Raw genomic sequence first — 23,656 nt, forward strand, 5'->3', positions numbered from 1 at the left:
AGCAGGGTGGGCAGTGCCTCCTGGCGGCCACGAGGCTTCACTGCAGCTGCCCTCCCGATTCAGTGTCGCCGCTCACCCTACCTGAGTCGGAGTGCTCTGGGGCGGGGGTGCGGTCGTGCAATAGGAAGCAGAGCGCCTTGCAAGCTTCCCGTAGGACACCCGTTAACCCGACCGGTCACCAAGTCTGGTGCATTCCCAGCCGACCTCTCGGGTTTCCATTTTTGGTGCTCGAAGTCCCCTGCCCGCAGTAGCCATGCCTCTCAGCCGCAGTCTCTCTATGTCCTCGCTTCCAGGATTGGAAGACTGGGAGGATGAATTCGACCCGGAGAACGCAGTGCTTTTCGAGGTGGCCTGGGAGGTGGCCAACAAGGGTGAGAACATCAGCGTCGGTCCCTTGACCAAGGAGGGAAGACGAGGATGGGGGCCCGAAACTCCGATTCGGACGGGGACAGAGCTACGTGGAGGACTCTTGGGTCCTGGGAAAAGCGCCTGTGACTTCTGTGTCCTTGTGGAGGGGCTGGAGTAGGCGTCCTAGGCCCTGGGGGGGAAGGGACAAGAGACTACTCTTAAGATGGAAGGAGGCTTCAGGTTCTGCAAACTAGGGAAGAGGGCACTCAGAAAAATTCCTGGGTCTTGGAGGGAGGTTTTCGAGGGCCGGGAGACCTGGGATCTAAAAGGGGAAGGAATTAATGCGTCTAAGCCCAGGGGCACTGGAGATTTTGGGTCTGTGGTCCAGATGATCGGACTGTGAAGTAGGAGTGCTCCTAAAAGTTGAGATTAATGGATTTTCCAGGAAGCGTGGCATACCTGACCCAGTGTAAAGCTGAGAGGGGTCTGGAAACTCAAATTCTTAGATCCAAAGTGGGAAAGAGTTGGGAACTTGAATGCTGAGTTTGAAGAAGCCCAAGGCCTAAGCCATGGCCTCCTATGTGGAGAGGTGCCTCCCTGAGAATTGAGAAAACTGGAAGTCCTAAGTTGGTCTGGGACTGGGCCCTAGGATGGGAGGAACCCACCCACAGCCTAGAGTCATATGTATGGGTGTCTAAGACCACTAGCTTCTTGCTCATGAGAAGGCCGGGCTGGAATCCCCAGGAGCTGGGCCTTGTGGATCTGAATGTTTCCTTTTCTGGATCTTGGGGGAGAAAGAGACGGGGTCTCTCTCTCTCAATATGTTGAGGGATGGCAGACTCAATGCTGTGTGCTGCCAGGGTCCTGGTTTCAGGTGAGGAAGCTGAGGACCCAGATTTCTAAATCTGAGGTAGGGTCACGGGAGGAGCAGTGCCCAGCATGCCTGTGTCCCAGCCCTGGGAGAGCATCGTTAGGGCTCCTGAAGATGAGGACTATTAAGTCCAGCTTTGCTTAGGTAACTGAGGGTAGCAGATGGGGCCATGCACCATTCTTCCCAGTGCATCTGAAAGCTGGGACCTTTAGAGCCTGGGTACTTCCAGCTCCTAAGACTTGGAGGGCTTCCTGTCCCGTGACCAGGAGTCTAACTGGAGCCTGCTCCTCTCTCAGCATCCCGATCTCAGTCCCCTTTCTCCATAAACCCAAGAGGGCTATCCTCGGTTTACTTCTCCATGACCCTAGCCTCCAGCCCCTGCCCTCTCTGATTCCCAAGCATGGGTTGCAGCCCATCTTCTACCCCAACGCTACCCACACACTTCTTGTTACTCACCGGGTCTCAAAGCTATGGACCAACGGTGGGGTTGTCTGTCCTTTTGCACTTTGGCCCACAGTGGGTGGCATCTACACTGTGCTGCAGACGAAGGCGAAGGTGACCGGGGATGAATGGGGTGACAACTACTATCTGGTGGGACCATACACGGAGCAGGGTGTGAGGACGCAGGTGGAGCTCCTGGAGCCCCCAACTCCTGAACTGAAGAGGACTCTGGATTCCATGAACAGCAAGGGCTGTAAGGTGGGACACAACCCTACCCAGGGGTGTGAGAACTGCCAGCAGGAGCCTAGCCACAGGCCAAGAGAAGGTGGAATGGAAGCAGGAGGCATAGACAGCTATGGGTAGGCGCTTTCCCAGCCAATTAGGGAAGAAAGCGGTAGACAGGATAGGATCTGGAGAAGTAGGCCAGTGGGTACCGGACGTCCGAAAGGCCAGATGGATGGAGATGGATCTCAGCTGAGATTCTCAGACCCAGAGGGTAGAAACAAGCTGGAGCAAGGCAGAAGGACAGCCAGAGCTAGATGTCATGTGCATCAGCACTAAGGGGGGCCTAAGCAGGAGGATTTCTGTGTGTTCTAGGCCAGTCTGGACTACAAGAAGACACTATCTCAAAATAAATTTAAAATATAGACAGGCAAGGGGTTGGGGATTTAGCTCAGTGGTAGAGCACTTGCCTAGCAAGCGCAAGGCCCTGGGTTCGGTCCCCAGCTCCGAAAAAAAAGAAAAGGGAAAAAAAAAATAGAGACAGGCAAAAAGATGGAAGAGATGAAGAGAGGAGAAACACGGAAAGAGTCTGAGAGGAGCAGATCCATGAACCAAAGAGGAAGGGGCGTGGCTCAGTGGTGGAGCTCCTACCTAGAATCCCCCAGTGAGGGGCAGGGTGTGTGGCTCAGTGGTCAAGTCCCTGCCTTGAACCCTCAATGAGGGACTAGGGGTGTGGCCTAGTAGGAAAGTCCTTGCCTAATCCCTCAATGGGGGTCTGGGGTTATAGCTCAGTGGTAGAGCCCCTGCCTAGCGTGGTCTGTAGGTTTCATGCTAAGAACCACAAAGAGAAGCCTGATGGTCCCAGCACTCAAGAGGCAGAGGCAGGTGGATCTCTGAATTTGAAAAACTACAGAGTGAGTTTCAGGACAGTCAAGGTTACACAAAGAACCCCCCACCCCTACCTCCCAAAAGAAAGAACTACAAGGGGGAAAGCCAGAAGAGAGGGAAAGCGAGACTGAGGAAGCCCGAAGAGTGCGTGGGAAGATGAGTGCAGAGGCTCCGCCTACTCACAGCCTATGTTTGGGGTGGGCTCCAGCATCCAGTCAGGCCAGACCATGTCCCTACGGGACCCCAGAGTGGCCACATCCCTCCCCCAGGGCAGCTGTTCCTAATAATAGACCCCCTCCCAGCAAAAGGGCAGACAACAGCTGGGAGGGGGAGGGGCACCCCAGTGAGGCTCTGGCAGGACGAAGCCAGGTTGGGACAGAGTTAGATCAATGGCCTGGAGCCATACCTGTGGTCTCAGGAGGAAAATGGCTAATGGGGACCGAAATAGAACATCGAGTTTTAGGAACGTTGCAATGGGTTGGAAGGTGCAGTCCTGGCTGATAGACACGTGACAGCCGCTGGGGCGAGGAGAAAGGTAGTAGGCGGAGTTACAGAAGGCCACAGATGAGGCAGTGGGTGAGGGAAACGCGAACCGGGTGAGCTCAGTTACCAGGCTGGGGAAAGAAGACTGTGAGGAATGCCGGCGAGGTCTTCTGAGCCTCCCTTTGCCTCTCCCTCAGGTGTATTTTGGGCGTTGGCTGATCGAGGGGGGACCCCTAGTGGTGCTCCTGGATGTAGGGGCCTCAGCCTGGGCCCTGGAGCGCTGGAAGGGTGAACTTTGGGACACCTGCAACATCGGGGTACCCTGGTACGACCGTGAGGCCAATGATGCCGTCCTGTTTGGTTTCCTCACCACCTGGTTCCTGGGTGAGGTAGGCCCTACTACAGACCCCACCTCGCCTTTCTACCCAGACTTGAAACTCTAATCATCCTCACCCCTTGGGCCAGAGGGTGGGCTTCCCCCAGGAATTCTGGGAATTGTACACTCTTTTAATCCAAGGATCAACTCTGAAAGGAGTCTAGCTTCTTTTCTCAGAGACCAGACGTGCCAACTTGACTCAAGTTCATTTATCCTAATCGTCCAGGTGTAAACACATTGTGGCATTCATTGTCTCCAGGGAGCCGGGTCAGTAGAGGGCTAGGTCCCGGGGAATTCTGGGAGTTGCGCTCTAGTTTAATATCCATTACCGTTAAGCACTTGGGGAGACTTTTGATACTTACCAATCTTTTTTTTTTTTTTTCCCGGAGCTGGGGACCGAACCTAGGGCCTTGGGCTTCCTAGGTAAGCGCTCTACCGCTGAGCTAAATCCCCAGCCCCGTTTACCAATCTTGAGAACCAGGAATCTCGGCTTTCCCCACCCCAAACACATTCTAGAATTTTTAAAAAGAAGTTTTAGGGGGTTGGGGATTTAGCTCAGTGGTAGAGTGCTTGCCTAGAAAGCGCAAGGCCCTGGGTTCGGTCCCCAGCTCCGAAAAAAAGAAAAAAGAAAAGAAGAAAAAAAAAAAAAAGAAGTTTTAGGAAACTTAATTGGAATGCCTTAGGACAAATAGGAGCTGCTCGATTGAAAGAAATCTGGGAGTTTTGGTCCTGTGTTTTGTCCATAAAAATTCTACTCCACTGATTGACATGCTGAGTCTCAGCCCGGACATGGCATGTACCTTTAATCTCGGGAGGCAGAAACAAGCAGGTCCCTGAGTTCAAGGCCAGCCTGGTCTACGAAGTCAGGTCCAGGACATCTGGAGCTGTTCCACAGAGAAATTCTGTCTTGAAAAACCAAAAGAAAAAGAATAAAAGACCAAGTCCCTGGAATTGCGACCAGGACTTGGGGTGTTGTTCCTTCTAGTTCAACTTTTCCAGAATTCAGGCATTCTCAAAAAACAAACCAAAACAAAAACAAAAAAAATTCCCATCAACCTCTGGGGATGAGGTCAGCTGGTTTTAGCCCTTTGTGGGAACACTGCCTGCTCTGCGTAATGGCGTGCTTACCTCTCTCCTGCTTTCTTGTCCAAGATGGGATTGCTGCTGGTTCCTTTTGTGCCGTGTGCAAACACTGACCCTGACCCTGTTTCCCCATAGTTCCTGGCCCAGAATGAAGAGAAGCCATATGTGGTCGCCCACTTCCATGAATGGTTGGCAGGCGTTGGTCTGTGTCTGTGCCGAGCCCGGCGTTTGCCGGTGGCAACCATCTTCACCACTCACGCCACGCTGCTGGGTCGCTACCTATGTGCTGGTGCCGTGGACTTCTACAACAACCTGGAGAATGTGAGCTGAGAGTGTAGGAGACTGTGTTGTGGGACAGCCCAAAACCCTGTCAGGGAATCATGCTAAGAGTTCAGGCTCCCTGCCCTTCCACCATCAGACATAGGGGCAGACCCTGGCCCTCCTCCTTCAGACCCAATTCCAACCTCCCTAAGACACTAGTTCAGTCCCTATTCTTACCCTGGTCCTCTTAACACTGACTTTGCTCCCTTCCTACCCAGTTCAATGTAGACAAGGAAGCAGGCGAGAGGCAGATCTATCACCGGTACTGCATGGAGCGGGCAGCAGCCCACTGTGCCCATGTCTTCACTACAGTGTCCCAGATCACCGCGATTGAGGCTCAACACCTCCTCAAGAGGAAACCAGGTAGGGTATGAGCTGTGGTCCCTACATGTGGCTGAGGTAAGAGGCTCTATGCCACGTTCGATACCCAATATCATTTTTTTTCTTTACTTTTTTTTTTCGGAGCTGGGGACCCCCAATATCATTTTACCCCAGAGAATAGAACAGCAACTCCCGTAAGTCCTGGGTTGAGATGGTAACTCGGAAATGAAGCTGGCTGACTCCGTATCGGGGAGGATGGATAATAAAAGCTATAGTTTTATTCATTCTGATTTTATGAATAGCTAATATATATGCTGATCTGCTGAAAGGAATGCAAATATTGTGGCTTTATTTTTAAATAAAGTAAACTTGAAACTAGGTTTGCCTATCCTACCCCATGTGCTCCTAAGTCTTGGCCCTAGGTCCCGATGAGGGTTGTAATTTTTTGTTAACCTGTTATAAGTGTGTGTGTGTGTGTGTGTGTGTGTGTGTGTGTGTGTGTGTGTGTGTGTGTGCGCATGCGTGTTCTCAGAGGGCAGAGGAGGCCTTGGATCCTAATCTTCAGCTACAGTTGCAAGCACTGTTAGCCACCCCAGCTGCACGCTACAAGAGAGCAGTAAGCTCATTTGATTGCGGAGCCATTTCTCCAGCCCCAACAGAGTCTCCATTGAACCTGAAGTTCACTATTTTGGTGAGGCCGTGTAAGTTCCCAGGACCCACCTGTCTTCCCCCACCCCCACACTGGGGTTCCAGGCACATTTAACCATGGCCAGCTTTTATTGAATGTGCTGGGTCTGATCTTGGATCTTCTGTTGTTATAAAACATTCTTTATAGAGGCTTCTATTTTCATAAGCATAGCTCTCCATACCGCAGCTCTTACAGGTGGACAGTGCTGTGGGGATCTGATCTACTCAGGAACTCTGGGAAGTGTAGTTTTCCATCCGTCCTTCTCCCATTCTGACACAGGAACTGAAAATACCCCTGCTCCGCTTCTCCCAAGATATGCCCCCCTCTCCCAGCCAGGGTCTTACTATGTAGCTCTGCGGTAGCCTTGATAAACATGCCCTGTTACACTTGGTTCACAATGCAGTTGTCTTCATGCCTCTTTTAGGGACTCAACCATTTCTCCCTGTGTGTGTACTGTGTGTGTGTGTGTGTGTGTGTGTGTGTGTGTGTACATGTGTGTGTGCATGTCTGAGTGTATGAACACTGGTTGCTTTTCTGGAGAACCCAGGTGCAGTCTCCAGAGCCCACACCGCAGCTTACATGGTAGCATATATATTCCATCTATCATACTGATACCAGGCGACCTGACCACCTCTTCTGGCCTCCACAGGCAACAGGCACACATATGGTACACAGACATACACGCAGGCAGAACCACTATACGCATAAAATGCAAGAAAAAAATCTAAAACATAAAATAAAAAGAGTAAGAGGGTCAAGTAGCGGCGTTGAATCAGTCTCCATGGAGCTGAGTTCACTAAAGGGCCATCAAAGCTGTGACATTGTGAAAGGAAAGTCACCTCCCCTTTTGTGCCAACAACATTGATCGCAATAAAGAAATGAAGCATGGGCCCTTCTCCCCAATCCTAGATATTGTGACCCCCAATGGACTAAATGTGAAGAAGTTCTCTGCTATGCACGAATTCCAGAACCTTCACGCTCAGAGCAAAGCACGAATCCAGGAGTTTGTGCGTGGCCATTTTTATGGGTACGTGAGCCAGATGGCTAAGAGAGGAGGACAGGGGGTGAGACTCCTGGGTCTGAGGAGGAGGGCTATGGTCAGGACCCCAAGCTCTGAGGAGAGAAGACTCCTGAGTCTCAGGGGAGAGGGTGAGGTTTGGATTCCTTGGTCCTTTGGTTCTAGACAGTTATGGTCTCCATTATTTCTTGATATAATGGGATGGGATGGGAACTAGGGTAAATAGCCATCCAAGAAGAAAATCCTACGCTTGCTTGTATCCCTCTGATACCTGCGCGTTGTAAAAACGTCCTTGGGCCCCGTGGGTTCTGAGTTAGGAGCCTGGGACTCACGCTCTCCTGTGGCTCCTTAGGCACCTGGACTTCAACCTAGACAAGACTTTGTATTTCTTTATCGCTGGACGCTATGAGTTTTCCAACAAGGGAGCTGATATATTCCTGGAGGCATTGGCCCGGCTCAACTACCTGCTCAGAGTAAGGCCTGGTCGGCCGGTGGAACAGTGAGAGGGGAGCTGGAGGGGGAAATGGTCGCCTGGCTGGGGAGAACAGAGACCCGAGAGGTGCTTGTGGAAACCCTTGGGTGGGAGTAGAGCATAGATTCCCAGAGAGATCAGAAGTGAGATCTGGTGGCCTGTGCCTGTCATCCCAGCACCTGGGAGACTGAAGCAGAAGGATCAAAAAGTCAAGGTCAGCTTTTGTCTATAGAATGAGCTCAAGGTCAGTCTGGACAATTCTGAGATGCTGTGTCACAATAAAAACCAGTCTGGGGGGCATGGTTCAGTGGTAGTGCACTTGTATAGAAGGGCTCAGTGGTAGATCCCCTGCCTAGAATTGCCCAGTGAGGGGGAAGGAGTGTGGCTCAGTGGTAAAACACCTACCTATGTAGGAGACTTTGACTGTAATCTCCCATAATATTATGAGAAAAAAAATCAGAAGTCCCATAATTCTTAGCAGCAATGACTGAGTGTCCAGCATTCTGACGTCCCTCTCATCCCCGCCCCCAGGTGAATGGCAGCGAGCAAACTGTTGTGGCATTCTTCATCATGCCGGCTCGGACCAACAACTTCAACGTGGAAACCCTGAAGGGCCAAGCCGTGCGCAAACAGCTATGGTCAGCGTTCCTCAGCCAGAACCCCCTGAGCCCCATACCTGCTGCGTCCATGGGCTTATCTCTCTCTGGCTATCTCTGACAAGATCAGGATTCCTAGTGAACTCCTCACTTAGAGCATGTGGCCTGGCTACACCAGTGTGAGCACGTGACCAGGGCAGATATCACATAGCGAGGTTTCTGTCCTGACCCCTTGTTATTTAGCTGAACCACCACTTCCTCACGGAGTCTATTTCCTTCTCCCTGGAACCTACCTGATCATTGCTCTCTAGTCTCTGAGTATCTACCACAAGGCAGGCACTGCTCTAAGCCCTGGGAACTGCAGATATACGTGTTCAAGAAATGGGGGAGAGCACTGAGACATAGACTGGGTGTGGTGTCTATTTCTCTAATCCCAATACTTGGGGAGTGGAGGCGGGAGGGTCAGAAGTTCAAGGTCATAGTGAACAGCATACTGAGGCCAGGTTCACGGGACGTGGATGGAGACAGTTTAGAGAGAGAGAAGAGACCAGTGTGGTTGGGTCAGCGTGTCCCTGGTAGGATCATAAGTCATGAGACAGTAGGGTGGCAGTCTTTCTGAGCTTGTGTGCCAGGATGTTCTTCTCAGAATATTAGTCCTCCTGTTGATAAGACAGGGCCTATGAGCGCTGTGTCCAAGACTCATCCTAACAATAGCTGACATTTCTGGAAGGCTCTCTGTGTGCTGGGCTTTCCCTGACCTCTCAGACGCCTCTCTGCAGCCTCCTGAGGTTGACTCTATTTTTACACTCATCCTGTAGGTGAGTCACTGAAGTTGGAGAGGAAAGGCCACCTAGGGCAGCCACACACCTCAAGGAACACAAGCAGACCCCACACCTCCCGTTTGCGGTCCCCCGGGGCATGGATTCTGAGCCCAGACCTCGGTTTCTCTGCTGCCCACAAAGCCTGACAGCACACGGTGGCTGGTGATGTGATATTGTTCCTCTCCATTCCAGGGACACAGCCAATACAGTCAAGGAGAAATTTGGGAGGAAGCTCTACGAATCCCTATTAGTGTGAGTGCCAGCCCTGACTCTGCTCCCATGGTTCCCCTGACCGGTCCTGTCACTTCATTCTAAAATGCCTGCCCGTCCCCTTGCAGGGGTAGCCTCCCCGACATGAACAAGATGCTGGACAAGGAGGACTTCACTATGATGAAGAGAGCCATCTTTGCGACTCAGGTATGGTCTTCACCCCTAAGCAGAGTGCCGAGCAGTCCTGGCATTTGCTGAGGCCTCTTGTTGCAAAGGCTTCTGGGAGTTCAGTTCTCTTCGGTGGCCCTTTAGAGAGGGTCCAGTTCTGAAATCCAGAGAAATGTCAATGGTAAAACACACCCACCACATCAAAAAGGGTAAGAAGGTTTATTCTGGAGCCAAGTATGACCTAAGCAAAGATGGTAACAGGCTTTTCATGATAACAGAACAAAGAAAGTAATGAATGGGGGGGTTAGGGATTTAGCTCAGTGGTAGAGCGCTTGCCTAGGAAGCACAAGGCCCTGGGTTCTGTCCCCAGCTCCGAAAAAAAAAAAAAGAAAGTAATGAATGAAGGCTCCTTTTTAAAATACATTGCTGGAGGGGAGGGGGGTTCCCCTTCTCAGAGGAAAGGGGATGGGGAGGGAGGGAGGCATGGTGGGAGGAGAAGGGGGCTGACATTGGGATGTGAAGTGAGTAAATAATTTAAAAGGATACCCTGCTGGAGACATCAGGGTAAGAAGGGGTACAGGAAAGGGGGACATCTCAGCTCTAGGTCAAAAATACTGTCTGGGCGCATTTCTAGTCTTGGTGAAAACTAGGGTTTTGTTAAGTTCCTGCACCCCAAAAGGTTTTAAGTCACAGCCCTTATTAGATCAGAGGCAGGTAGCAAGGCGTGGAAGGGTGCTGAATTAGACCAAGATAAGCTTTTGTTGGTGGTGGCCGTGTGTTGTTGTTTGTTTTGTTTTTGAAGACTGGGTTTCTCAGTGCAGCCCTGGCTCTCCTGAAACTCTCTCTGTAGACCAGGTTGACCTTGAACTCAGATCCGCCTGTCTCTGCCTTGGGAGTGGAGTGCTGGGATGTGTGCTACCCCACCTACCTTTATTTTCATGAGATAAAGTCTAATTAGACTCTAGACCTGTCATATTCCAGCATCTCCACACTCAGCCAGCCCTACAGAAGGTTGTTACCGTCTCTTTAGTGCACCCGAGGTTCAGAAGCCTCCCAGGTGACAGCTTCTGTTCCTGCTGCCCCAGGGCATGGTGAAAATGGTAGTTTAAAGGGCCTTTAGGAGATAGGATCCACGAAAGCCAATTTCCTGCTATTTCCTGAAGAGCACCGGAATACTCGAGAGCCACTATTCGCTGTCCTAGAACTCGCTCTGTAGAGCAAGTCTCAAACGGAGATCTACCCACCTCTGCTTCCCCAGTCCTGGGATTAAGGCACGCACGACCAAGCCCAGCTCCACAGCAGTGTCTTACCTCCCACAGAACCCTCTGATTCCTGAGGTTGGAATTAAAAGGACAGGGAACATTAGGAAGATGTGGCTCCCAAAATGAGAACTACAATTCCCATCAGCTCCTGGGACGTTTTGTGTTATATTGACAGACTTCCTTTGCCCCTGAGGCTTTTGGGAGTTAGAGTTCATTTATTCCCTGTAGGTCAAGGGACTGGTGCCTATGGTTGGCATTGATGAGGCTGAGTTTTAGAATCTAGACAGCTAACATGCACTAATGAGGTAGAATGTTCCTTTGGACAAAATATTTTTGAAGTTACGAAGCTGGCTTTATCCATGAAGAAGCCTCCTGGGGCTGTTGGGAGTTGTGGTTTTCACCCTCATATACCAACAAGGAGTGGGCCCTTTTAATGACATGATGATGGAAAGTTGTAAAGAGATTGTCATAAAAGAGAGGGCTGGGATTGTCGGTCAGCCTATCTTTGCATTGTAGCTGTGACTTATGGCATTGTGCTTCCCTTCCCTGTGGGGGTGGGGTGGGGTGGTGGCAGTGATAGTGATGGTAGTGATGGTAAGGTATGAATCCTCATAAGAAAACTACAACTCGGGGCTGGGGATTTAGCTCAGTGGTAGAACACTTACCTAGGAAGCGCAAGGCCCTGGGTTCGGTCCCCAGCTCCGAAAAAAAAGAACCAAAAAAAAAAAAAAAAAGAAAAGAAAACTACAACTCCCAGCTGTCCTTGTAGTTTGCTATCAAATGGGCATAGCTCTCCACTTGGCTGGGGTATTTACAATTCTTTTTTTTTTTTTTTTTTTTTTTTGGAGCTGGGGACCGAACCCAGGGCCTTGCGGTTGCTAGCACGCGCTCTACCACTGAGCTATATCCCCAACCCCAAAGATTTATTTATTTACTTAATGTATATAAGCACACTGTCACTGACTTCAGACACACCAGAAGAGGGCATCAGATCCCATTGCAGATGGTTGTGAGCCACCATGTGGTTGCTGGGATTTGAACTCAGGACCTCTGGAAGAGCAGTCAGTGCTCTTAACCGCTGAGCCATCTCTCCAGTGTGCTTACAATTCTTTAGAGCATTTTTTTTTCCTGGGGCGGGGAGAGGGAGGAGCAGAGCCAGCATTCTGCTGCATTCTGGTTTATGTTACGAGGAGGTTACATCAGCAGGACGGCAAAGAAGTCACGTGGAGGCTTCCATGTTGGTGACCTTCCTTGAGTCTTTACTGACAGACAAGACTGCATAAGTAAACACAGACATTTCCTCGTTAGCTGTGGAGTGCCTTAAGGGCACTCTGCCTCAATTTAGCTGGGGATTTTTTGTGGTTGTTGTTTTGCTTTGGTTTTGCTCATGATAGTTAAAAGCTGAGCTCTAGTCACGAATATGTTAACCTCTGTTGGTAGTTTCTTCAGATCCTTGGCACCATGACAGCCCAGGAACAAGAGTAAATCCTCCCCTAACCCCACCTCACTTCTGATTTCTACAGCGGCAGTCTTTCCCACCGGTGTGTACCCACAACATGCTGGATGACTCTTCAGACCCCATCTTGACCACCATCCGACGAATCGGCCTTTTCAACAGTAGTGCGGACCGTGTGAAGGTGAGGGCTGTCCAGGAATTGGTGGGGTGTGGCAGGGGAAACATCTTCCCTGGACAATCACACTTCTCATCTACCTAGTTTGTTGACAGCCCTGTGTAGCGAGAACCCTGGCTTCCAAAGCCAAATGAATTAAGTTTAAGTCTTTAGCTTGTTGTCGACCTGCTGTGCGTTCCATAGAAACGTACCCTCTCTGGGTTACTCTAGGTGGCTAGAAGTAGCTAAGGCCTTCTCCTCTCTCTACAGGTGATTTTTCACCCAGAATTCCTTTCTTCCACAAGCCCTCTGCTCCCCGTGGACTATGAAGAGTTCGTCCGTGGCTGTCACCTTGGAGTCTTCCCCTCCTACTATGAGCCCTGGGGCTACACACCAGGTGAGTGCAGGAGGCAAGGGCTGGCAGACTGCTGGGGTCTTGTCCAGTTCCGGCATGAACCTGCAACGTGTCACTTCAGTGTAGTCGTTCTCGTGTTCGAGTTTGTAACACAGATGTCTACGGGGCTCAGAACTAGAAAATGGATGTTCATTTCTGGTCGTTGTCACTGATAACCTTGGCTCCAGTTTGCTGATGAGAGACCTGTGGTCTCAGACTCGCTTTGTAGCCCAGACTGGTCTTGAACTCCTGATCTTGCTTCTCCTTCCAGGCTGCTGAATCACTGTGCATGCCAGGCAAGCCCTGTACCCACTGAGCTTCCTCTTCTGGGCCCCAGTGCCTTTCGACTTCTTCCTCTCCAGCCCTGAGCTCTGAGTTAGAATTGATTATGTGTGATTCTCCCTCACTGAGGGGAAACTGGGGATTTCCTCTTTGTATTTGTTTTTTTCAGGCCTGCTTATTTTCTGATCCCCAAGTTGGCCTCAAGCTCACTGTATCTGAGGGTGACTTTGAACTCTTGACCTTCCTACCTCTACTTTGCCTTGTATTGTAGACATATTCATCAATTCTAAAGATTTATTTATTTACTATACGTGAGTACACTGTAGCTGTCTTCAGCCACACCAGAAGAGGGCATCAGATCTCATTACAGATGGTTATGAGCCACCATGTGGTTGCTGGGATTTGAACTCAGGATCTCTGGAAGAGCAGTTGGTGCTCTTAACTGCTGAGCCATCTCTCCAGCCCCTATTCATTAATTCTGTGCTCCAGCATGCACACACACATACTCACATTCACACCACAGTAAGTCCATTGGGCTTCCTTACAGAGCTGGTGTGAGGGGATAATGTGGGAGGGAGATGTCGGAAGGGATGACTGGAACCTCCAGAGAGTGTCTAATGTCCCCACCCCCGCTTTTCTTTTACTTCATTATTATGCTTACTCATTCATTCTTTTTAAAATATGTTTTATTAATTAATTAATTTACTTTACATCCCAATCACTACTCCCCACCATAACACCACACCCCTACTCCTGTGAGGGGACATCAACAGGTCCTGGTCTTGAGAGTCACTTGCAAATCATCACTTTGCTCTGGTTAAGATGATAATGGAGCCAGGTGGTGGAGGTAGTACAAGCCTTTAATTCCAGCACTCAGGAGGCAGAGGCAGGCGGGTCCGTGATATCAAGGCCAGCCTGGTCTACAGAGTGAGTTCAAGGCCAGCCAGGGCTACACAGAGAAACCCTGTCTCAGTGGGAAAAAGTTGATAATACTTGCTGTGTTTAGAAAACTGCCATGGGGGGGTTGGGGATTTGGCTCAGTGGAAGAGCGCTTGCCTAGCAACCTCAAGGCCCTGGGTTCGGTCCCCAGTTCCGAAAAAAAGAAAGAAAAAAAAAAAAAAGAAAAAGAAAACTGCCGTGGGGCCTCTGGGGTCCAGGTTGAACTCCTGGCAATCTTTGCCTTAGCTTCCTGAACCGTGGGGTCACACACTGCTGCCATCTTTTCTTACCTCGAGTGGGCACAGCTATGAACTGGGTGTGGTAGCACACTGGGGAAGCTGAGGCAGGAGAGTCAACATCCCACAGCCTGCCTAAGCTACACAGTAAGACCCTGTCTCAAAAACAAACCAACTAAGGGGCACCTGGCATCAGCACCTCTAAGGATAAGTAATGGTATACAGAGGCTACATAAGTTCAGGGCCATCCTGGGCTATATGGGTTCAGGGCCATCCTGGGCTACATGAGATCCTGTCTCAAAAAAAGAGGGGCTGGAGAGATGGCTTAGCAACTAAGAATACCGTTCTTTTAGAGGACCTCGATTTGCTGGGTGTAGTAACACATCCTTTGATCCCTGTACTCAGGAGACAGAGGCAAGTAGATCTCTGTAAATTCAAGGCCAGCCTGGTCTACACAGTCGGCTCCAGGACAGCCATAGCTACATGGTGTGAGAACTTGTCTCAAGAAAGCCAAAAATATGAGCTTATGAGATAGTTCAGAAGTTAAGAGCACTGACTGCTCCTCCAGAGGTCCTGAGTTCAAATCCCAGCAACCACATGGTGGCTCACAACCATCTGTAATGGGATCTGATGCCCTCTTCTGGTGTGTCTGAAGACAGTGACAGTGTGCTCACATATATAAAATAAATAAATCTTTAAAAACAAACAAAGCGGGCTGGGGATTTAGCTCAGTGGTAGAGCGCTTACCTAGGAAGCGCAAGGCCCTGGGTTCGGTCCCCAGCTCCGAAAAAAAGAAAAAAGAAAAAAAAAGAGTACGCACGTGCACGCACGCGCGCGCGCGCGCGCACACACACACACACACACACACACACACACACACACATACACATCTTAACGTCGTGATGGTTAACTAAAGTTATTTACGTGAGCCAGAGTTGGTCAGTGTTCCATAAATAAGTATCCTCTTCATCACAAAAATTTGTCTCAGATTCACTCTCTAAGTCTCTTTGGTTCCTAGAATTGGAGAGGCCCTTGGCACCCTTGCGGTTGTAGCCAGGTGCAGTTGGTTCGGTTGCCAGCAGGTGGCGATGGAGAACCATCTCTTCCGGCCTGGCCACTGAGTAGCCTTCTTTCCCTCCACAGCGGAGTGCACTGTCATGGGCATCCCGAGCATCTCCACGAACCTCTCCGGCTTTGGCTGCTTTATGGAGGAGCACATTGCAGATCCCTCGGCTTACGGTCAGTGCAAAGGGAGAACATGGGGGTCCTGGTCCACATTTCAGACATTGTTGTTAACAAATCCCGATTCCTGCCTCTAGGCATTTACATTCTGGATCGGAGGTTCCGAAGCCTGGATGATTCATGCTCCCAACTCACCTCCTTCCTGTACAGCTTCTGTCAGCAGAGCCGGCGACAGCGCATCATTCAGCGGAATCGCACAGAGCGATTGTCAGACCTGCTGGATTGGAAGTACCTAGGCCGGGTATGATAGATTCCCATTACTAGGCCTCCTCTGGTTCTTTAATCCCAGCAGCACTCAGAAGGCAAAGGCAGGTGGATTTCTGTGAGTTCCAGGGCAGCCTGATCTACAGAGGGAATCCAGGACAGCTAGGGCTCTGTTGCACAGAGAAACCCTGTCTTGAAAAATCAAAAGAGAAAGAGAGAGGATGGAGATAGCCTGGTGGTACAGGCCTTAAAGCCCAAAGCTCAGGAGGCAGAGGCAACCTGGATATAAAGTTAGATCCAGGACTACATAGGGAAGCAAACAAAAACAAAGAGGCTAGGGATAGGTCAGGGTTTCCTGCTTATCTTAGCTGCTGTCTCTTTAAGGAAGTGATGTCAGGCTGAAGGGACAGCTCAATGATTCAAACCCCAGCACCCACATGGCAGCTCAGAACCATCTGTAACTCCAAGATCTGACCCTCTCACACAGACATACATGCAGTCAAAACACCAATGCACAAAACCAAACAAACAAAAAAGAAAGAAAGAAATTGTTGTCAGAGCTAGAGACAGCGCTGGCTGCTCTTCCAGAAGACTAGGGTTCAGTTCCCAGCACCCACATGGTGGCTCGCAAGCATCTGTAATTCCGTTCCCAGTGGATTTGACACCCTCTTGACTTCTCTGGGGGTCCCAGACATACTTATGGTACATAGAGCACATGCAGGCAAAACACCATACACTTATCTAAAGCACTGGAAGGTGGAGATGAGAGGGGCAGGCAGTGGTGGTACCTAGCACTCTGGAAGCAAATCTCTGAGTTCAAGGCCAGCCTGGTCTAGAGTGAGTTCCATGACAGACAAGGCTACACAGGGAAACCCTGTCCCAAAAAAACCAATAAAAATAAGAAAGAGAAAGGGTACTTCATGGCAAGTCCCCGTCTCAGAAAACAAGGTGCAGGCCAGGTGTGGGGTACGTGCCTTTAATCCCAGCACTTAACAGGCAGAGACTGTAAGTTCAAAGACATCCTAGTCTACATAGCAAGACCCTGTCTCAAGAAAAGAAATAAAGGGAGGCTGGAGAGATGCTCAGCGGTTAAGAGCACTGACTGCTCTTCCAGAGGTCCTGAGTTCAATTCCCAGCAACCACATGGTGGCTCACAACCATCCATAATGGGATCCGATGTCCCCTTCAGGTATGTTTGAAGACAGCAACAGTGTAGTTACATACATGGAATAAATAAAATAAATCCTAAAAAAAAAGAAAGAAAGAAAGAAAGAAAGAAAGAAAGAAAGAGGGGTGGTGGACAGGAGAGATCACTTGCTCTGTAATTATGAAGATGAGAAATCAGGCAGCACTCACATAACCTGGCATCCCAGAAACACTTGGAATTCCAACTGTAAAAGATCGAATGCCATCTTCTGGTCCCCACACAGGGGCACACATACTCATACATAAATAAATAAACCTTATAAAACAAAACTCAGGATGAATTGCACCTGAGAAATGACACCAGAAATTGCCCTCTGGCCTCTGTATAGAGACATACACGCACACATACATGCACATGCATACACACATACATGCACATGCACCAAAAATGAAAAGAGAACCAGGTGTTGGAGTGCCCACCTTTAATCCAAGCACTTGGAGGCAAAGACAGGTAGGTCTCTGTGAGTTTAAGGCCAGCCTCTCTTACATAGCCAGGTCTCGGACAGCCAGGGCTACAGAGAGAGAGATCCAGTCTCAAAAACAATAAACAAATAAATAATCAATCTAGAAATAGCATCTGGTCGGAGTTCTCGTTTGCGTATACGGTATTTGATTTGAGGATCCACCTGCCCTGTAGTAAGGTATGACTAGAGGATTGTCCCATGCCCAGATGGACTGTGTACATTTACATAGGACATTTGCATAGGTGAGATAACTAGCTTTGCCCCGTGTGCTCATTTGCATAAAGGTGTAGCCAGTGGAGCTGAAAGTTCAAAGCCAGCTTGGGGGTACGTAGTAACTTTCCCAACTCAAAACAGAAAATACGGTAAGGTGCGGCCAGCTGTACCTATTCGCCCAGGCCTATCATCTAGCTACTGGGAAGGATGAGGCCGAAAAACCACGCTACCTATAGGACTAGCAAGAGCCAGTGTCAGCTAATGCAATTATCAAGTGAGATTTGCTGGGGACTCCAGCAGTGACGGGCAGAGGAGTGTCCACGGGCAGTGGTGGAGCAAGGAAGCTGGGCATGCCTTTAGGTTTTAGACCCTTGACTACAATCTACCACAGAAGTGATTCAGTGGTAGAGACCCTGCCTAGTGTTCATCAGTGAAGGGGGTGGGGGTAGTGTGGCTCTTGTTTAGAAAAAAACGTGACTGGACACTGGTGGTGCGTGCCTTAAATAAGTCCCAAGCACTGGGAAGACAGAGCCAGTCAGATCTTTGTGATTTGAGGACAGCCAGAGTTATTATACAAAGAAACTCTCTGAAGAAAACAAACAAAGCAAACAGAAAAAAAAAAAAAGTAGCTGGGATTTATCTGCCAGAAGCCGGGTGTGTAACCTCTGTCCTTGACGTGGTCTGCCCTCCTTTCTGCCCAGTACTACATGTCTGCGCGCCACATGGCTCTGGCCAAGGCCTTTCCAGACCACTTCACCTATGAGCCCCATGAGGTAGATGCGGTAAGTAGAGCCGGGACTGGCGCTGGACCAGGAGTGAAGGGCTGGGGCAGGGTTATTTGGGGTTTGATGATTAGTGGGAACCTCTAGGGACTTAAATTGTATCCCTTCATTCTGGTTTGTGCCTGCCCTGCGTCTGCAGACCCAGGGGTACCGTTACCCACGGCCGGCCTCCGTGCCACCGTCACCCTCACTGTCTCGACACTCCAGCCCACACCAGAGTGAGGATGAAGAAGAGCCACGGGATGGACCCCTGAGGGAAGACAGTGAGCGTTATGATGAGGAAGAAGAGGCTGCCAAGGACCGCCGCAACATCCGGGCACCCGAGTGGCCACGCCGGGCCTCCTGCTCCTCCTCCACAGGCGGCAGCAAGAGAAGCAACTCAGTGGACACTGGGCCCTCCAGCTCACTCAGTACACCCACTGAGCCCCTGAGTCCTACCAGTTCCCTGGGCGAGGAGCGCAACTAAGGCCCCACCCCCATCCCAACCCCATTCCCTGCCTGTTCCGTGCCCCTCTCGCAGAGGGCCTATGCAGATGGGAGGGTGCCTGAACCCCACTCCAGACCCTGAGTGGAACCCTTACCCAGTGTGGTCCATAGCCCAACCTCTGTTTCAGACACTCCAGCCCTCCGGCTCCAGTCTTGGAGTTCCCACACTCCACGCCACCGTGCCTTTCTTGGATCGCAGAACTCATTCTTTATGCACTGACCTGGAGTCTCCGGGCTTAGACTGGGTCCCAGAGGCCAGAGATCTGCCTTTGTTCTTCAGAGGTTTTAGGACACCTGGTTTATTGGTTTCCAGGCTGCTGCTTCTTTCGTTTGATCCTATAGTCATACAGAGTATGCTATGCTCAGGCCTGCCCCCCTGGGACCACCTCATGTTAGATTCTGTGTGGCTTCCCTACAGCTGAAACAGCCAAGTTCAGAGTTAGGACATTTCAGGGATTAACATAATCGAATACCAGCTTCGAGGTAGTCAGGTGGCAGGTTGCTTACCTAGAATGCTGGAATCCCTGGATCTAGTTCTACGACCTCATAAACCTGGTGTGGTGATCCACATCTGTAACCCCAGCACTCAGTAGGTAGCGGTATAAGGATCAGGCGTTAATGGTCATCCTCTGCTACGTAGCGAGTTCAAGGCCAAGGGGGACAACATGAGACACTGTCTCGAAAGCAAAGGTAGCCGATTGCTATGGTTCTCCATTTCAACCCAGTCTGAGATGCCAGACATGCTGTAAAGTTGGCCTCCCTGGACATGTCCCGTTCATTTCTTCAAGGAGCATGTGGAGTTGAACCAGACACCTTTCTGCCTTATTCTGGACCAGAACTTATCTTTTCCTTGGTCCAGTGTCCCCACTAGGGAGTGCCTCTATTGAGGGCAGAATGTCGGTCAACCCCGCAACTGCTTGGCCCACTGTGAAACCACTGGGTTCTGGGTCCTGGGTCCTGGTGACTGAAATCAGGAGTCTTGTCACTGTGCTGCACCCTGGTCCTCTTTTCCTGATACAAAAGTGAGCCCACCGGCTTCTTGAAGCCCCACGTGTACCTCGAGGCCTCTCTGCCTGCAAGCTTTGTCCTGCCCCCAGCTTCAGTGAATGGGCAGGCCCCTCCTCACGCATGCTGTGTCTGGCCCAATGCCTTTGGATTGCATTTGGGAGTGGGAGGGCAGAAGGTGTGTGATTGGAGTGTGTTCAGAGATGAAAAAATACAGCTGTATTTAAGACTGCCAACTGTAACTGATGTAAGCTGATGCGGTGGGGCTCCCTTCTCTGATCATTTTAGTTTTTTCAATTAGGATCTTACCTCTAGACGGTTCAAATTTATAATAGGCCTACCTCAGCCTCTCAGTGCTGGCATTACAAGGAGCCCCAGGTTTCCCCCGATTCCAGTTCCACTCTCACCATGCTCCATAGTCTTCTAGCTCGGGCTTCTGTGCAGATTTGGGTTACTGTTCTGAGATCACAGTGCTGCCGTCAGCAAAAGTCCATCTGACTGCTTGCTTAGATTTGAGATGCAAGTGGCAAACGCTGGCTCCAGTAACCTTGGGTAGGAGGTGGCTGACATGGGAGATGCTCTGGGCAACGCAATCAGTGAAAGGCAACAGAGTCCCTGAGCAGAGTCAACCTAACAGAAATCAGGTTCCAGCCCTGAGACTTTGGTAACAGCTTTCCTTTTGAACATCATTGTCAGAATCCCTTTGGCGGGTTCTCAGGACCCTGGGACCTCTGCATGACTGAGTTCTGGCTTTAATCCCTAGACCCTCCCATTATCAATCTCGTAAAGGAGTAGAAAGCTATAGTTCTATTGGGTCATTTTCCTGTCCACTGCTTCACCCAGAGCAATGACATGATACTGAGTAAAGGTTACATATCATGAGGCTTCATACAACCCTTGGATTCTTTTTAACCCAACAGTCTGAGCTGACACAGCAAGGTTGTCCAGTGCCCCACACCCCATAACTTCCCATGTTTCTGAGCCCTTTGTTCCCATTTGTGCAATGGTCCCAAGTTTCACATCCTCTTTTTGATGGACCCCAGCACCCAGTGACCATAGCTGCCCTACCCACCAGTGCATGCCTTCACTGGCATTCACCAGAACCCAGGCTTCAGGTTGCCCATCTCCTCCTAGCCTGTTTGTATGTTTAGCCCATTTCCAAACTTGGATGTTGAAGCCTTTCTACTTTCTACACAGTAACAAACCAAGGACAGACAAATTGCTACAGCAGACTCCTAGGACAGATAATTATCACTGTGGCTTCTCACAAAACACAGCAGAGCCAACTCCTTTCCATGCAGCCCTCCCACACAGACAGAAAAACCAGCTGCTGTTTCAAAAAGCTTTATTTTTACTTGGTCCAAGACTTGGGAGAGGCTCCAGGGCGGTTACAAAGCTGCCTAGTGGCTTTAGAGGTTCATTCGGGTGGAGGTGCTGAGGCGGTCGGTGCAGAGCAGAGGAGGGAGCCCCTTGGAAGGCACAGAGGCCTAGTCGTGCTTCAGAGTGAGGCGCTCAAAGAGATACTCGCCCAGAGATGCCTGGGCCACGCCAGTCTGCGCTGGTTGTGGCCCTGCCACCCTACGGAGGTTGGTCAGGTGGTTGCCCATCTTCTTGATGAGCTTCACCTCCTTATCCAGGAAGTGGCTTTCCAAGAAGTCACAGAGCTGTAAAGGACAGAGACTGGTGTGAATGGGAGGCTTAGAAGAAAATGTGCCCTCAAGGGCAGGTGTGTCCACAAGTACTGGGTGTGGTGCTTCTGTAGTCAGAGGGCTCAGGAGGGAGGGGATTAAATTACTGCGAGTAGAAATTCAACAGACAGCCTAGGTTTTGTCAAAGAAAGGAAGAAATGATTAGCAAGGTACTTACGTGAGGGTCTGTGCGGGCAGAGCCCAGGGCGTGCAGATCCAAGAGGGCCTGGTTCAGGTTCTTCTCCAGGGCCAAGGCAGCTTCCATGGCCTCCAGGGTTTTACCCCACTCATCTTGAGATGGCTTCTGTACACAAGAAAATCAAGCCTCAGAACTAGCTCACATCCTTCACCCAGCCAGGAATAAAACACAGCTAAGTGGGGACAGTGGGGAAAATAATGGGGTGTCTTTAATCCCACCGCTGAGGGACTGGGAGGGAAGACAGGAGGATCTCTTAACCAGGAGGCAACCTGGTCTACATTGTGAGTCCCACACCAGGTATGGATAAAGACTCTCCCCTCCCCAGCCCCATCCACAGCAATCCTCAGCTGAATCCTTAATAATTACCGCACTTTTCCAGATCCTGGTGCTTTTGGCAGCTCTACCTACATACACGCAGTAAGCTGGCGTGACACCCTATTGTCTACAACGTCCTGCTCTCCTCACCCCCTAAACTTCTCCCTGGTAAAAGCTATGGGATGGCAAGCTCACCGTATGCTTGGTGGTGTCCAATGACCCTGGCTCTTACCTGCACATCCTGGAAGAGTGCACGGCCCCCGCGTTCGTTCTGCAACTTGAGGAGACGCTCGGCGCCCTCGCGCTTCTCCTCGGCCAATTCGCGGAAGAAGTGGCCTACGCCTTCCAAAGCCACGTCATCCCGATCAAAAAAGAAGCCCTGCGGGAAGAAGTGTTACAAATACGGGTTAACGGTGAAGGCGGTGGCGAACACTTTAAACTTCAACCGCAACACTCAAGAAGAGGCAGAGGCAGTAGGAGTGTAGGATTTCGAGGGCAGCCTGGTCTGCTCAGTGAGTTCCAGTCAGACAAAACTAAAAAGTATACAAGGGCGCAAGGGAGGGAGGAGAGGCCGGAGCCGTCTCCGTACTGAACAAAGAAGGCCCGCGCATGCGCAGGAGGGTGGGTGTGAGGGACACCGTTCGGAGGGCAACCCCGAGCTACTCACCAGAGAGAGGTAGGTGTAAGAGGCCCGCAGGTGCAAGTTGACCAGGCGGTTCACGGCAGCTTCCACTTCGGTGGAATAATTCTGACGAATCTGAGAGGTCATGGCTGATCCGGAGTATGGAGCTAACCGCGAAGACGGGGCTGGCTGGTCCTAGGAGCCGAAGGCGGCAAGGAGATGGTCCCGGAGGCTGCGACTGGAGAGACTTGTAAGGCGGCTGGAAGTGAATAAAGTGGGAGTCCCCGGGTCTGTTCCGTCCAAACACTGTTGAAGCAAGATACAGATCCTCGGGATCTCCAAAGCGCTGCTCAGATAAGAGCGCGAGGACCGCTCCTTTTATAGTATGCTGGCCTCCGGAGGGCGGGGTGTCCGAGGCCCGAGACTAACCAATCGGCGGTGGCGTGAGGTGGGGACGTAAAAGTATACCTGACCAATCCCGAGCTGAGGGGAACCTCGCGCCCCTCCCACCCAGTCCCATGAGTTGAAGTCACGCGCCTTGGGCGCGAGGCCGTTGTGAAATGGAGGCTTGGGGGAGGGGCGATGGTCTGGATTCCCAGGCGGATCCTGGGGAGTCGTAGGATTCTAGGGCACCGGGTCACTGAAGGCACCGGGTCACTGAGACCCCAGGGAGGCGATGACTTCGAGGTCCTTTGGGGGTGTCCCACAAAAGGCAGTTTTGGGCGCCTAAGAACCTAAGTCTGGGGATGTGCAGAATGTAGGGTAATGTCTGTAATGCAGAGAGAACCTCCATGTACCCAATGATGAAGGGGTCTCACTTCATGAGAAGTCTGGTATTCAAAAGGTTCTAGAGATCTCCTTGAGGGAATGATGGGGTACCCAGAAGCATAGGGTTTTAGGTTCACGATAGGAACTAAGGTTCTTGTTTTTTTTTTTTTTCTGGAACCTTGGGTTACCGTGTGTGCACACATCTGGAAAGTGACACGTGGAGGCCCAGGCAGTACTTTGGAGTTCTGGTCAGCCTGTCTGAGCCTGTCAGTGGACCTGTTTTTCTAGGAATAGAGATATGCATAGTAGCACTTTGGAGAATTTCTACGCTGTCTTTCCTGGAGATTGGTCCAGTAGCTTCCTTGCAGCTTGCTCTTTTTAGGGAGAACAATAACTCAGGACCCAGGTACAG

General features: G+C 50.6%; 2 protein-coding genes across 2 annotated transcripts; one reads left to right on the forward strand and one right to left on the reverse strand.

Annotated features, from left to right (window-relative positions):
• Positions 1 to 38: 38 nt before the first annotated feature.
• On the forward strand, positions 39 to 19,886 carry Gys1 (glycogen synthase 1). The gene is made up of 16 exons (NM_001109615.1): positions 39 to 371; positions 1,737 to 1,918; positions 3,451 to 3,642; positions 4,848 to 5,033; positions 5,252 to 5,396; positions 6,952 to 7,069; positions 7,413 to 7,533; positions 8,064 to 8,170; positions 9,142 to 9,201; positions 9,288 to 9,366; positions 12,113 to 12,226; positions 12,470 to 12,596; positions 15,194 to 15,289; positions 15,370 to 15,533; positions 18,081 to 18,161; positions 18,301 to 19,886. The coding sequence occupies exons 1-16, from the start codon at positions 254 to 256 to the stop codon at positions 18,625 to 18,627; spliced, it is 2,217 nt and encodes a 738-aa protein (NP_001103085.1). The 5' UTR covers positions 39 to 253; the 3' UTR covers positions 18,628 to 19,886.
• Positions 19,887 to 20,980: 1,094 nt separating this feature from the next.
• Ftl1 (ferritin light chain 1) lies at positions 20,981 to 22,828 on the reverse strand. The gene is made up of 4 exons (NM_022500.5): positions 22,522 to 22,828; positions 22,087 to 22,233; positions 21,519 to 21,644; positions 20,981 to 21,316 (listed from the first exon to the last, which is right to left on the reverse strand). Exons 1-4 carry the CDS (start codon positions 22,621 to 22,623, stop codon positions 21,140 to 21,142), a joined length of 552 nt encoding a protein of 183 aa, NP_071945.3. The 5' UTR covers positions 22,624 to 22,828; the 3' UTR covers positions 20,981 to 21,139.
• Between the last annotated feature and the right edge of the window lie 828 nt (positions 22,829 to 23,656).

The sequence above is a fragment of the Rattus norvegicus genome, chromosome 1, assembly GCF_036323735.1.
Source record: "Rattus norvegicus strain BN/NHsdMcwi chromosome 1, GRCr8, whole genome shotgun sequence".
NCBI lineage: Eukaryota > Metazoa > Chordata > Mammalia > Rodentia > Muridae > Rattus > Rattus norvegicus.

Bases quoted from the DNA above. Each gene is read 5' to 3' on its own strand.
- Gys1 (NM_001109615.1), top strand. From the start codon at position 254: ATGCCTCTCAGCCGCAGTCTCTCTATGTCCTCGCTTCCAGGATTGGAA. The intron at 7,534-8,063 runs GTAAGGCCTGGT...CCCCGCCCCCAG, and splicing joins GGCTCAACTACCTGCTCAGA to GTGAATGGCAGCGAGCAAAC. The intron at 15,534-18,080 runs GTATGATAGATT...CTTTCTGCCCAG, and splicing joins ATTGGAAGTACCTAGGCCGG to TACTACATGTCTGCGCGCCA.
- Ftl1 (NM_022500.5), bottom strand. From the start codon at position 22,623: ATGACCTCTCAGATTCGTCAGAATTATTCCACCGAAGTGGAAGCTGCC. The intron at 21,645-22,086 runs GTAAGAGCCAGG...TCTTGTGTACAG, and splicing joins CACTCTTCCAGGATGTGCAG to AAGCCATCTCAAGATGAGTG. The intron at 21,317-21,518 runs GTAAGTACCTTG...TGTCCTTTACAG, and splicing joins CTGCCCGCACAGACCCTCAC to CTCTGTGACTTCTTGGAAAG.